The following is a 14,026-nucleotide window of genomic DNA, read 5'->3' as shown; positions in this document are numbered from 1 at the left end:
CACCTCAAGGCCTCTCCTTGCTACAATGCAGCAAACAAAAAGCTGAAAACGTTTGCAGTTGGTCTCTTCAATTATTTTCATTTGAATCAGGGATTTTACTGTATTTTCATTCTGCCAACATTCTGCCAACATTCTGCCAACATTCTGCCAACAAAGCATCTTCTAATCCCAGAGAAGAAGTTGCACCAGGGCACTTGCTTAGCAACGCTTTTGCAGGCCACGCCCACTTGTCACCCACAAGAGCCAATGAAATGCAGTAAATAAATAGTCTCCCAACTGCCTGACATTACAATATACAGGTATAGGATCCGTTATCCAGAAACCCGTTATCCAAAAAGCTCTGAATTACGGAAAGGCTGTCTGCCATAGACGCCATTTTATCCAAATAATCCAAATATTTCAAAATAAATTCCCTTTATTCTCTCTGTGATAATAAAACAGTAACGTTATTAACTTAACTTTATTTAATGTTTACATGATTTTCTAGTAGACAAGGTATGAAGATTCAAATTATGGAAAGATCCCTTATATGGAGAACCTAAGGTCCTGAGAATTCTGGATAACAGGTCCCATACCTGTACCACTAACTTTATTCAACCAATCACACAAAGCTTATTTCCATCCTGTATCAGCATTAGTAGTATAACCGCCAGCAAAATGATGGTAATGAGGCAAATGAATGTTAAGAACAAGTTGTTAATGAACTACAACTCCCAAACCAGCTGTAAGCATTGGAGTGATATATACGTACGTATTACATCTACTTTCCACTTATTATTTAAATTTGCCTCTTTTCCAGGTTGCTGGGTGTCCGTCACTACTGGGTGCATGTAAGACACCGGGTGCATGTAAGAGTTGATACTGGGTGCATGTAACACACTGGGTGCATGTAAGACACTGGGTGCATGTTAGACACTGGGTGCATGTAAGACACTGGGTTCATATAAGGGAGAGTTTGAGGGTCTCACCTGCTGAGACAGTTTTGCCGCCGCGGCTGCCAGGCCTGTTTCAATAGACGCCACTCTTGTACCTTCCCGGACAGGTCGGTCTTGTCGGAGTATCGAAGGAGCAACTCTGGCTAAAGGTGAACAGTTGGAGAGGAGCTCAGAATAAATATCACAGGCTGCACCAGCTGCAATAACTGCACCAAATGGGAAGGAGCAGGAGGTAAATCAGCATTTAACATTGCAAAGGAAATGATTAGGCTCCACTAGCCTAACTGTCTCTCCACCAGCCTAACCATGGCTCCACTAGCCTAACCATGGCTCCACTAGCCTAACCGTCTCTTCTCAGCCTAACCCTGGCTCCACCAGCCTAACCCTGGCTCCACTAGCCTAACCGTCTCTCCTCAACCTAACCGTGGCTCCTTTAGACTAATGGTGTCGTCTCAATCTAACCGTCTCTCCTCAGCATAACCATGGCTCCACTAGCCTAACAGTTTCTCCTCAGCCTAACCCTGGCTCCACTAACCTGTCTCTCCTCAGCCTAACCCTGGCTTCACCAGCCTAACCATCTCTCCTCAGCTGAACCCTGGATCCACTCGCCCAACTGTCTCTCTTCAGCCTAACCCTGTCTCAACTAGCCTAACAGTCTCTCCTCAGCCTAACCCTGGCTCCACTATTCTAGCCTTTTCTCCTCAGCCTAACCCTGGCTTCACTAGCCTAAGCATCTCTCCTCAGCCTAACCCTGGCTTCACTAGCCTAAGCCAAATCGCATCTGCCTAAATCTTGGTATATTAACCTTAAGCAGGCTACACTTGCCTAACCCTCTCTCCACTAACCTCGTTCAGGCTCCAATGGCCTAATCCTACCTCCGCTAATCTCATTCATGCTCCACTTACCAAACCCAGGCACACCTACAAAACTCTGGATCCACTTGCCTTATCCCAGCACCACTTGCCTAACCGTCACTCCACTAACCTCACTCTGGCTCCAGAACACAAACCCAGATTTGCTCACCTTGAGCTGAGTGATATCGGTCTGAAAGGGCCAACAATCGGGAGCCATTGCAGGGCATTGGGAAAAATCAAACCTGCCCCACTGATATCTGGACGATTTTCTGCCAGATATTGGCTGGGCCGGGCCGCCAGCAGACCTCACACATGGGCCAATAAGCCGCCTATTCAGTCTGGAAGGACAGAGTGGGCAGATTTTATCAGCCTGTGTATGGCCACCACATAACCAACTCCACTAGAAAATCTCTGGCTCCATGTAACTAATCCAGATTGGGCTACTCTAACCATCTCCCCAATGACCTCACTCTGATGAAGGCTCTGGGCTACTCTGTGGCCTTTGTATAAGCCACAAATATTGCCTAGTCACACATTTTTGTTGTAAATGTTCTGGTAAAAGAAGTTCTGAAAACTGACCCTTATTTATCTAGACAATTACATGTGACAAGTAATTAGGAAACCTCACCCAGGACCCGTATGTAGTGCCCTCTGCTGGCAAACAGCTCATGAGCCTTGGCATAATGTTGATTTGCCTTTCCAAGCAATAAATGGCGAACAAAACAAGACATGAAAGCACAGCATGGAAAGTCCCATAAAGCAAGTATTTTATAGTATAAGGTCCTGTTAATTCTTTTTTTAAAGAACTTTAATGGATGCTCTATTATTCTCTGTAATGGAAGTACTCTGGTTTTTATACATTTCCAAAGGTCCATGGTTATGTTTCCTCTGCCCCAAACTTCTGTATATTTCTGCTACATCTGGGCACCATCGCTGACACTTTTCTCAAACACCAATAGATACGTGTGTATGTGATCGTGTGTAGTAGGTAGTGACATTAATGGAATTGTACAATTTACAAAGAAATAATAAGCAATATAACTGTATTAGCTTTATAAGCATGATGTAGAACTCTAACCTCTCTCCTGTCTTACACAGTCACATAGTAAGTGAGGTTGAAAAAAGACACACGTCCATCAAGTTCAACCTTTTAACTCTATATATATAATCTACCTTTGGTGGCGCATGGGAGGGGTCAGTAACAAGTTAGGGGCATTTGCCCGGGGGGGAGGAGGGAGGGGGGCAACACAGGGGAGGGGGAGGGATTTTAGCGCCGAAGGGGTTGAATTCTCCTTTATATCGATGTATAGCAGAAAACTCACTGAGAATATATTTCTATAAAACACTAATGTAGCAGCTCTTTAGAGCTCTAGAGCCATGGATGTCACTTATCAAGAGGACCTGCCAATAAACACATGGCCACTGTCAAACAAAGCAAAGAGACTTTCTCACATCAGTTACAATGAGTAGCTCTCCCATCTGTACCCTGCCTTAAAGGACAACTACAGCTTCTGTGTCTGAAGATGCCCCAGTAGCTCCCGATGTTCTTTTCTGCCGATTCACTGCAAATACTCTGTGCTGCTGTCACTCACCTGCGTTAAAACAGGTGGTTCAACTTTAAAGTTCATTTTAATATGTTATAGAATGGCCAATCCTAAGCAACTTTCCAAGTGGTCTTAATTATATATTTTTTATAGTTGTTTTAATTATTTGCCTTTTTCTTCAGACTCTTGCTAGCTTTCAAATGGGGGTCACCGACCCCATCTAAAAACCAATTCTCTGTGAAGCTACAAACTTATCGTTATTGCAACTTTTTATTACCCCTCTTTCTATTCAGACCTCTCCTATTCATATTATATTCTCTTATTCGTATGAATTGCTAGGGGAATTTAGACCCAAGCAATTCAATTGCTGAAAACTGGAGAGCTGCTAAATAACTCAAAACCCACAAATAATAAAAAATGAAATCCAATTACAAGTTGTCTCAGGAAACCCCTCTCAGCGTGATACTAACAGTTCATTTAAAGGAGAACAACCCCTTTAAACAACAGCAGAAGAGACAGGGTCTTATGGGAACAGCAGATCTGGTCTCATACTAAAATTTAGGTGGACAAACCCTTTAAATCAACTTTTAGTATCTTATAAAATGGCTAACTCTAAGCAACTTTTAAATTGGTCTTCATTTTTTATATATTGAATGATTTGCCTACTTCTGCTGACTCTTTCCAGCTTTTTAAATGGGGGTCACCGATCCCATATAAAAAAAACTAAATGCTCTGAAAGGCTACACATTTATTTATTTCTTTTTTATATTCTTTATTTTATCATATCGCGTTATATACAGATACAAAAAGAGAATTGTACAACACTTCTAATCACTCCTTTTTCGTTTCATGCCTTCATATTGTCACAGTTTCTGTATCCTGTTCAAATTCTTGTTCTTAGGTACCATTAAGAGATCAACAAAAAAAAAAGTTCTTTAAATAGAAGAAAAATAAGAGTAAAAAAAAGAAATGAAAGAAGAAGAGAAAAAAGGAAAGAGGTAGGTAGTCATCCCACTATATTTATGTATTCCTTGGTCTTCTTGTTTTCTCTCTTCCACTTACCGTATATACTCGAGTATAAGCCGAGTTTTTCAGCCCCCAAAATATGCTGAAAAACTCTACCTCGGCTTATACTCGGGTCAAGCGCAAAAACGGTCGCCAGCATCTAAGAATAGTCGCCGGCGTCCAAGAATAGTCGCCAGCGTCCAAGAATAGTCTCCAAGACGCCGACACCTCCAATGGGAGCAGAAACCCTACATTTTTTGATTGAAACTTACCAGAAGCTGCTGCATTTCTCACCCTCGGCTTATACTCGAGTCAATAAGCTTTCCCAGTTTTTGGAGGTAAAATTAGGTACCTCGGCTTATACTCGGGACGGCTTATACTCAAGTATATACGGTAGACGCTTTATTTATATTTAATCTGGTGGACATCTATTATCCTGACTTTTCTTATATTCAGTAGTTTCTTTATATTTTATCCATGTTGTCCATGTATTTATGTATTTCTCCTGTGTGCTGTTGTTATAGGAAATTAATTCCTCCATTTTCTTCTTTGCTTTCTATTTCTCGCATCCATTCTTCTACTAAGGGGGGTTGTCTCATTTTCCATTGTCTACGTATAACTGCTCTTGCTGCTTCTAGTGCAAATCTTATATAACCTTTTTTTTATCTTTTTATAGGTCCCGGTATCATGGAGAGCAGCCACACTTGTGGCGTATCGGGTAAGTCTTCCCCTATGGCTTGTGATACGTGTTTGAGGATCTGTTCCCAAAAAGGTCTCATATGGGACATGACCAGCAGATATGTAGTAAAGTGCCTGATTCTCCTGCATAAGTCTGTGGTTACTGGAGAGATTTCCTTTAATTGAGTTGGATATAGAAACCACCTTGTAACAATTCTGAAATTGGTTTCTTCTACTTTTTGCTCGTCTTATGTGTAAAGTTGCCCATAGATGTTGAGATTTTTAAAAGATCAGATCCTCATCGTGAGACCACGATTTTCTCAGAACGATCGTATGAATTTACCATCAACTAAAAAGACCAGGAATTTGTCAGGAAAACAAAGGGGAGCTGCTTGGCCCTGCAGACATACATACATTGCACTGGGACCCACAAAGATTTTTTGACCTGGTCGATCAATTTCCCGACAGATGTCGGCCGAAAAATCCTAAAATGTACGATCGTTCGAATCCCACTAACCGCACGATAATTTCGAAGGATTGGTCGGGCTTCCCTAAAATCAGTCGTTCGGCAAGAAGAATCATCGCGTCTATGGGGAGCTTAAGAATGTATCGCTTTCTGCTAATCGCTATCTGTAAAGGCACGTCCAATTGCTTTTTCCCATTTTATGGCTTACAATGGTCGCTTTTTGAACTTCATTTAATTTATTATTTTGACTCCTATTGACACTGTGGGGCACATTTACTAAGGTTTGAATATCGAGGGTTAATCAACCCTCGAATTCAACCCTCGAAGTAAAATCCTACGAATATATATCGAATTCGAAGGATTTACCGCAAATCCTACGATCGATCGATCGAAGGAAAAATCGCTCAATCGAATGATGAAATCCTTCTAATCGAACGATTCGAAAGATTTTAATCGATCGAACGAAGGATTTTAATCGATCGAACGAAGGATTTTCCTTCGATCAAAAAAACCTTGGGGAAGGTCCCAATAGGCGAACATTGTACCTCGGTAGGTTTAAACTGCCGAAGTAAGTAGTCGAAGTTTTTTTTAAAGAGACAGTACTTCGACTATCAAATGGTTGAATAGTCTAACGATTTTTAGTTCGAATCAAATTGTCATAGTCGAAGGTCGTAGTAGCCTATTCGATGGTCGAGGTACCCAAAAAAATACTTCAAAATTCTAAGTTTTTTTACTTCGAATCCTTCACTCAAGCTTAGTAAATGTGCCCCTGTATGTGTTGGTGATATTTGGCTTTTATCAACTTCTCAAAAGGCGTGACATTTTTGGGTTCAATCTCCTTTTTCAACACTCCATTGATCCAATGTGTCAGCTGAGCCTACTGAAAACTGTGGTTTAGTTTCTGTTCTGTTGGCGTGATTATTTTATTTAGCGGCATCAATCCTTCTTCGCTTATCACTTTCTATACTCGCATACACTTTGTATACTCGTAGCCTCTAATGGTCATACCTGGCAAGAAGCGGGGATTCCCAGTTATTGGCATAATCGGGTCTGTACGGTTTATAATCTCACTATATTGTCTCATTATTTGGTCCCAGTGTCTTAAAATATTCCGTGTTATCAATGGATATTTATCGTCGGCTTGACGACTTATTTTAGGAATCCATGGAAGCGCTGCCGGCGTTGATTTAGCAATAGATTGTTCTGTCTGTACCCCTGTATCTTTATTTTCTGTATGATGTTGCCAGTCTAAAATCCTAGTCATTGTTATAGATTGGGAGAATGTTCTGAGATCTGGGAGGACCAGGTCACCTTTCTCTTTTGGTTGTGCCAGAATTGATCTCGATATTCTGCTACATCTCTTCCCTCCCAACAATCTCACAATCAATTTCTGTGTTTCCAGATAGAATGTGTTTGGAATCCAGCATGGCAAGGCTTGCATTATATAGAATAAACTTGGGAGTACATTCATTTTAATTACACTTGACTTTCAGAACCAGGAACGCTGTACTTTTTCCCACTCTTCCCAATCCTTCTTTATCTGTTTCTTATTATGATTAAGATCATATGTATCTGTCACTTTCTTTGGGACCATAACTCCCAGATTTTTTTCCCAAATCGTCGGTTCATTAAGGGTATACGCTGTCTTTATGTACAACTCCGAGTGCAAATGGGTAATGCCATTTATATTTGATTCCCCTCTCTGTTAAGCAGCGCTTGGGGGTCGTAGGAGTCTTCGCTGTTGTAAAGTCGCCCATGACAAATCCTGGAAAATCTCTATCTAAGTGTCCTGAAACATTCATGCATTTGTTCCCCGAGCTTTTGAGATGATAAGTTCCTTTACTTTATAGCTGCAAAGGCGGCACATAATGTCCCGTGGTCCCTCTCGACTGGAACTTTTACCTGTAACTCTGTGGACCCTGTCGAATTCAATTGCTGTTTCCTTGGGGCCCTACAGGAACGTGGCGCAGAAATCCCGCAGCGGCTTCTCCAACTCTCCAAGTGCAACTGACTCTGTTAAGCCCCTCACAGTCACTCGTAGGTTATTGCGCCGACCAGGATTATCCAAATCTTCCATCTGGCGTTTAATAAAAAACAAATCTTTATGGAGTCTGTTTATTGGCTGTTTGCCGTCTTTAATCGCTTGCCCATTGGTTGTCACTTGTTTTTCCAGCTCCTCCATTTGTGTTCTGATGTTCATCAGTGAATCCTTGATTTCCCTCATATTTTTTCTCTGGGTTCTCTGGATCCCTTCTATCATCTCTTGTAGGTCCGACTTCGTGGGAAGAGGCGCTATCATCTCCTGCAATGCTTGTTGACTTCAGTCTCGGTCTCTTCTCCTCGGTGCCGGCTCACATTCCCTTCAGATCTCGCCGCCATCTTGCCACCCGCTGAGAGCCTGTTCCGTTCTGCCTTATCAAAGTACCTGGATACCGACACTGCCTTCGTAGTTTGGGGCGGTGTCGCTGTATTCAATTACGCCTACTTTTTCCCGTCTTTTTCCCGTCTTTTCCTGTCTTTTCCCATCTCCAGGAAGGATACAAGCCTATAGGTAGTTGCTGGTACAGCCGTTTATCTTAAAGGGATACTGTCATGGGAAAAAAAAATTTTTTCAAAATGAATCAGTTAATAGTGCTGCTCCGGCAGAATTCTGCACTGAAATCCATTTCTCAAAAGAGCAAACAGATTTTTTTATATTCAATTTTGAAATCTGACATGGGGCTAGACATACTGTCAATTTCCCAGCTGCCCCAGTCATGTGATTGTGCTCTGATAAACTTCAGTCACTCTTTACTGCTGTACTGCAAGTTGGAGTGATATCACCCCCCTCCCTTCCCCCCCAGCAGCCAAACAAAAGAACAATGGGAAGGTAACCAGATAGCAGCTCCCTAACACAAGATAACAGCTGCCTGGTAGATATAAGAACAACACTCAATAGTAAAATCCAGGTCTCACTGAGACACATTCAGTTACATTGAGAAGGAAAAACAGCAGCCTGCCAGAAAGCATTTCTCTTGCAGGCACAAGTCACATGACTGGGGCAGCTGGGAAATTGACAAAATGTCTAGCCCCATGTCAGATTTCAAAATTAAATATAAGAAAATCTGTTTGCTCTTTTGAGAAATGGATTCAGTGCAGAATTCTGCTGGAGCAGCACTATTAACTGATGTGTTTTGATGTGTTTTGAAACATGTTTTCCGATGACAGGATCCCTTTAACTTCAGGACGGGAGCTCCTCTACCCTACGTCCGTTTAGGTTTACATCAGGACTACACATTTATTTTTACCACTACTTTTTATTACTCGTCCCTTTTATTCAGGTCATCTCCTAACTATTCATAGTCCAGTCTCTTATTCAAATCAGTGCATGGTTGTTAGGGAATTCGGACCATAGCAACCAGATGGCTGAAGATTGAAAACTGGAGAGCTACTAAATAATGCAAAAACCCTGAATAATTAAAAATGAAAACCAATTGCAACTTGTCTCAGAATCTCCCTCTCTACATCATACCAACAGTTCATTTAAAGGTGAACAACCCCTTTAAGAACCCACTCACAATATGCAGAACACTGACACCAGATCAGAGGACAGGGAGCTGCTGGGGTAGAATGTAAAGGACTGGATCATTACTGGCTGCTAAACCTTAGGGCTGGTATATTATGTTCAGTATATAAACTTCAGATGTTCTAGTCATATTTTTGTTCAGGCTTTATTTCTCCTTTAATCTAACCAATTGGATTTGTACACACAGTCAGCAGCTGCCAATCATTGAAGCTCTTATTGAGGAATCAGAGAAAAGGATGGCTCACCTGTGGGACTATAAGAGGCATCATCAGAACACTTTCGCTTCTTTGCTCGAGATTTGAACACTGGATTATCTTCATCTGATTCTAGAGAAGGGTAAACTACACAAAGAGAGAGCAGCGTTATTGGAGAGTCTTTAGCCACATTAGCAATCCTACAGCAACTACTTGGGCCACCAGATCTCTCTCTTGGAGCTGCAAAGAGCTGGACCTAAAGAGCTTACACTTATAGCAACTCTACCACTGTATTGTCTTTCATATCTGTGTGATTTAAAGGGTCACTTACCTACACAAAATCTGCAAAGTGTAATAGAAAAAAGGCTAATTGTCTATATCGGTGTCTATATCAGTCACATGCCTATATCTGCTCCGTGTGCCCAGGATTGTTGGACTAATCTAAACATCAGGGGCTCATGTCTGTGCCAAGATGGCAGATGGCGACATTGATTGGCAATGAGTCTGGCGCCAAACTGAAAGATACAAAGGGCAAGTCCTATAAACAGAACAGCGGCTCTGTCAACCCATAAATCCCACAGATATTGTGACTACAGATATTGTGCCGCAAAGCCCCCCGTTGCCGACCGAGTTGCCAAGGGAACCTGGCCCACCTGATCCGGCCCTGGGCATATGTGAACTTATAAGACTGTTGCCTCTAGAGTCCCTGCAAGTCTCTGCTCTCTAATGTTGATTCCTTAAAGGGATACTGTCATGGGAAAAAAAAATTTTTTCAAAATGAATCAGTTAATAGTGCTGCTCCAGCAGAATTCTGCACTGAAATCCATTTCTCAAAAGAGCAAACAGATTTTTTTATATTCAATTTTGAAATCTGACATGGGGCTAGACATTTTGTCAATTTCCCAGCTGCCCCAAGTCATGTGACTTGTGCTCTGATAAACTTCAGTCACACTTTACTGCTGTACTGCAAGTTGGAGTGATATCACCCCCCCCCAGAAGCCAAACAAAAGAACAATGGGAAGGTAACCAGATAACAGCTCCCTAACACAAGATAACAGCTGCCTGGTAGATCTAAGAACAACACTCAATAGAAAAATCCAGGTCCCACTGAGACACATTCAGTTACATTGAGAAGGAAAAACAGCAGCCTGCCAGAAAGCATTTCTCTCCTAAAGTGCAGGCACAAGTCACATGACTGGGGGCAGCTGGGAAATTGACAATATGTCTAGCCCCACGTCAGATTTCAAAATTGAATATAAAAAAATCTGTTTGCTCTTTTGAGAAATGGATTTCAGTGCAGAATTCTGCTGGCGTAGCACTATTAACTGATTCATTTTGAAAAAAACATTTTTTTCCCATGACAGTATCCCTTTAAAAGTATTGAAGAAAAGCAGAGGCAAAACAATCACTTTATTTGAATGATCTCGGTGGAGTTACTTTGTATTTTAGGAGGGGGATTATTAATACAGTTATGGGATCTCTTATCTGGAAAGACCTTTTCAGAAACTCTGAATAATTAATTGGAAGGAATCTCCATTTAAAAAATAAATAATTCGAATTTTTAAAAATGATTTCCCTTTTCTCTTGATCCTAACTAAGCTGCATATAAGTTTTGTTTTTGTGAAAACGGGCAGGGGGGGGGCAGACAGGTGACGTGGGAGGGTGATGTCAGGGGCGGGACAGATGTGGCGATCATCGATTCGCTGATCACCATGTCATTCACTTCAATGTCCTGTCCAGATTTCCTAATTTAGAAATCTAGACAGTAAAAAAAAAAAAAAACGGGCCGTCTGGGTGTAATCTGGACAGATGGCAACCCTACTTGCATAAATCCATATTGGGTAATGGGTTATTAAACATTTAAATGATTTGTAGCAGACTTAAGGTATAGAAATATAAATCCATAAAATCTCCCCCTAACTGACCTTCAGACTGGGCCCCCTTAGCCCATAACAAGGTTACAGATATATAGAAACATTGGGGTGACAGTCACCCTGCTATAGTTCCAGGGGTACCCAGGGTACAAATAAGCACTCACCCCAAATCTCCCCCTAACTGACCTTCAGACTGGGCCCCCTTAGCTCATAACAAGGTTACAGATATATAGAAACATTGGGGTGTCACCCTGCTATAGTTCCAGGGGTACCCAGGGTACAAATAAGCACTCACCCCAAATCTCCCCCTAACTGACCTTCAGACTGGGCCCCCTTAGCTCATAACAAGGTTACAGATATATAGAAACATTGGGGTGTCACCCTGCTATAGTTCCAGGGGTACCCAGGGCACAAATAAACACTCACCCCAAATCTCCCCCTAACTGACCTTCAGACTGGGCCCCCTTAGCTCATAACAAGGTTACAGATATATAGAAACATTGGGGTAACAGTCACCCTGCTATAGTTCCAGGGGTACCCAGGGTACAAATAAGAACTCACCCCAAATCTCCTCCTAACTGACCTTCAGACTGGGCCCCCTTAGCTCATAACAAGGTTACAGATATATAGAAACATTGGGGTAACAGTAACCCTGCTATAGTTCCAGGGGTACCCAGGGTACAAATAAGCACTCACCCCAAATCTCCCCCTAACTGACCTTCAGACTGGGCCCCCTTAGCTCATAACAAGGTTACAGATATATAGAAACATTGGGGTGTCACCCTGCTATAGTTCCAGGGGTACCCAGGGTACAAATAAACACTCACCCCAAATCTCCCCCTAACTGACCTTCAGACTGGGCCCCCTTAGCTCATAACAAGGTTACAGATATATAGAAACATTGGGGTAACAGTCACCCTGCTATAGTTCCAGGGGTACCCAGGGTACAGATAAGCACTCACCCCAAATCTCCCCCTAACTGACCTTCAGACTGGGCCCCCTTAGCTCATAACAAGGTTACAGATATATAGAAACATTGGGGTGTCACCCTGCTATAGTTCCAGGGGTACCCAGGGTACAAATAAACACTCACCCCAAATCTCCCCCTAACTGACCTTCAGACTGGGTCCCCTTAGCTCATAACAAGGTTACAGATATATAGAAACATTGGGGTAACAGTAACCCTGCTATAGTTCCAGGGGTACCCAGGGTACAAATAAGCACTCACCCCAAATCTCCCCCTAACTGACCTTCAGACTGGGCCCCCTTAGCTCATAACAAGGTTACAGATATATAGAAACATTGGGGTAACAGTCACCCTGCTATAGTTCCAGGGGTACCCAGGGTACAAATAAGCACTCACCCCAAATCTCCCCCTAACTGACCTTCAGACTGGGCCCCCTTAGCTCATAACAAGGTTACAGATATATAGAAACATTGGGGTGTCACCCTGCTATAGTTCCAGGGGTACCCAGGGTACAAATAAACACTCACCCCAAATCTCCCCCTAACTGACCTTCAGACTGGGCCCCCTTAGCTCATAACAAGGTTACAGATATATAGAAACATTGGGGTGTCACCCTGCTATAGTTCCAGGGGTACCCAGGGTACAAATAAACACTCACCCCAAATCTCCCCCTAACTGACCTTCAGACTGGGCCCCCTTAGCTCATAACAAGGTTACAGATATATAGAAACATTGGGGTGTCACCCTGCTATAGTTCCAGGGGTACCCAGGGTACAAATAAGCACTCACCCCAAATCTCCCCCTAACTGACCTTCAGACTGGGCCCCCTTAGCTCATAACAAGGTTACAGATATATAGAAACATTGGGGTGTCACCCTGCTATAGTTCCAGGGGTACCCAGGGTACAAATAAACACTCACCCCAAATCTCCCCCTAACTGACCTTCAGACTGGGCCCCCTTAGCTCATAACAAGGTTACAGATATATAGAAACATTGGGGTGTCACCCTGCTATAGTTCCAGGGGTACCCAGGGCACAGATAAGCACTCACCCCAAATCTCCCCCTAACTGACCTTCAGACTGGGCCCCCTTAGCTCATAACAAGGTTACAGATATATAGAAACATTGGGGTGTCACCCTGCTATAGTTCCAGGGGTACCCAGGGTACAAATAAACACTCACCCCAAATCTCCCCCTAACTGACCTTCAGACTGGGTCCCCTTAGCTCATAACAAGGTTACAGATATATAGAAACATTGGGGTAACAGTAACCCTGCTATAGTTCCAGGGGTACCCAGGGTACAAATAAGCACTCACCCCAAATCTCCCCCTAACTGACCTTCAGACTGGGCCCCCTTAGCTCATAACAAGGTTACAGATATATAGAAACATTGGGGTGTCACCCTGCTATAGTTCCAGGGGTACCCAGGGTACAAATAAACACTCACCCCAAATCTCCCCCTAACTGACCTTCAGACTGGGCCCCCTTAGCTCATAACAAGGTTACAGATATATAGAAACATTGGGGTAACAGTCACCCTGCTATAGTTCCAGGGGTACCCAGGGTACAAATAAACACTCACCCCAAATCTCCCCCTAACTGACCTTCAGACTGGGCCCCCTTAGCTCATAACAAGGTTACAGATATATAGAAACATTGGGGTGTCACCCTGCTATAGTTCCAGGGGTACCCAGGGTACAAATAAGCACTCACCCCAAATCTCCCCCTAACTGACCTTCAGACTGGGCCCCCTTAGCTCATAACAAGGTTACAGATATATAGAAACATTGGGGTGTCACCCTGCTATAGTTCCAGGGGTACCCAGGGTACAAATAAACACTCACCCCAAATCTCCCCCTAACTGACCTTCAGACTGGGCCCCCTTAGCTCATAACAAGGTTACAGATATATAGAAACATTGGGGTGTCACCCTGCTATAGTTC

General features: G+C 42.9%; 1 protein-coding gene across 2 annotated transcripts in view; it reads right to left on the bottom strand.

The window, feature by feature from the left end:
* phf2.S (PHD finger protein 2 S homeolog) overlaps positions 1–14,026 on the bottom strand; it is a 105,975-nt gene that overhangs the window by 14,841 nt on the left and 77,108 nt on the right. The window contains exons 19-20 of one of the 2 annotated variants that reach the window (XM_018240947.2): positions 9,293–9,388; positions 969–1,078 (exon numbers count right to left, since the gene is read on the bottom strand). In XM_018240947.2, the coding sequence (XP_018096436.1) occupies positions 969–1,078; positions 9,293–9,388 (206 nt within the window). The remainder of the gene's footprint in view (positions 1–968; positions 1,079–9,292; positions 9,389–14,026) is intronic. The other variant, XM_041561882.1, reaches the window with a different exon arrangement.

This window comes from Xenopus laevis, chromosome 4S, assembly GCF_017654675.1.
Source record: "Xenopus laevis strain J_2021 chromosome 4S, Xenopus_laevis_v10.1, whole genome shotgun sequence".
NCBI classification, from domain to species: domain Eukaryota; kingdom Metazoa; phylum Chordata; class Amphibia; order Anura; family Pipidae; genus Xenopus; species Xenopus laevis.
Note: the sequence above shows the minus strand (reverse complement) of the source record. Positions and strands in the feature narration are given on the sequence as shown.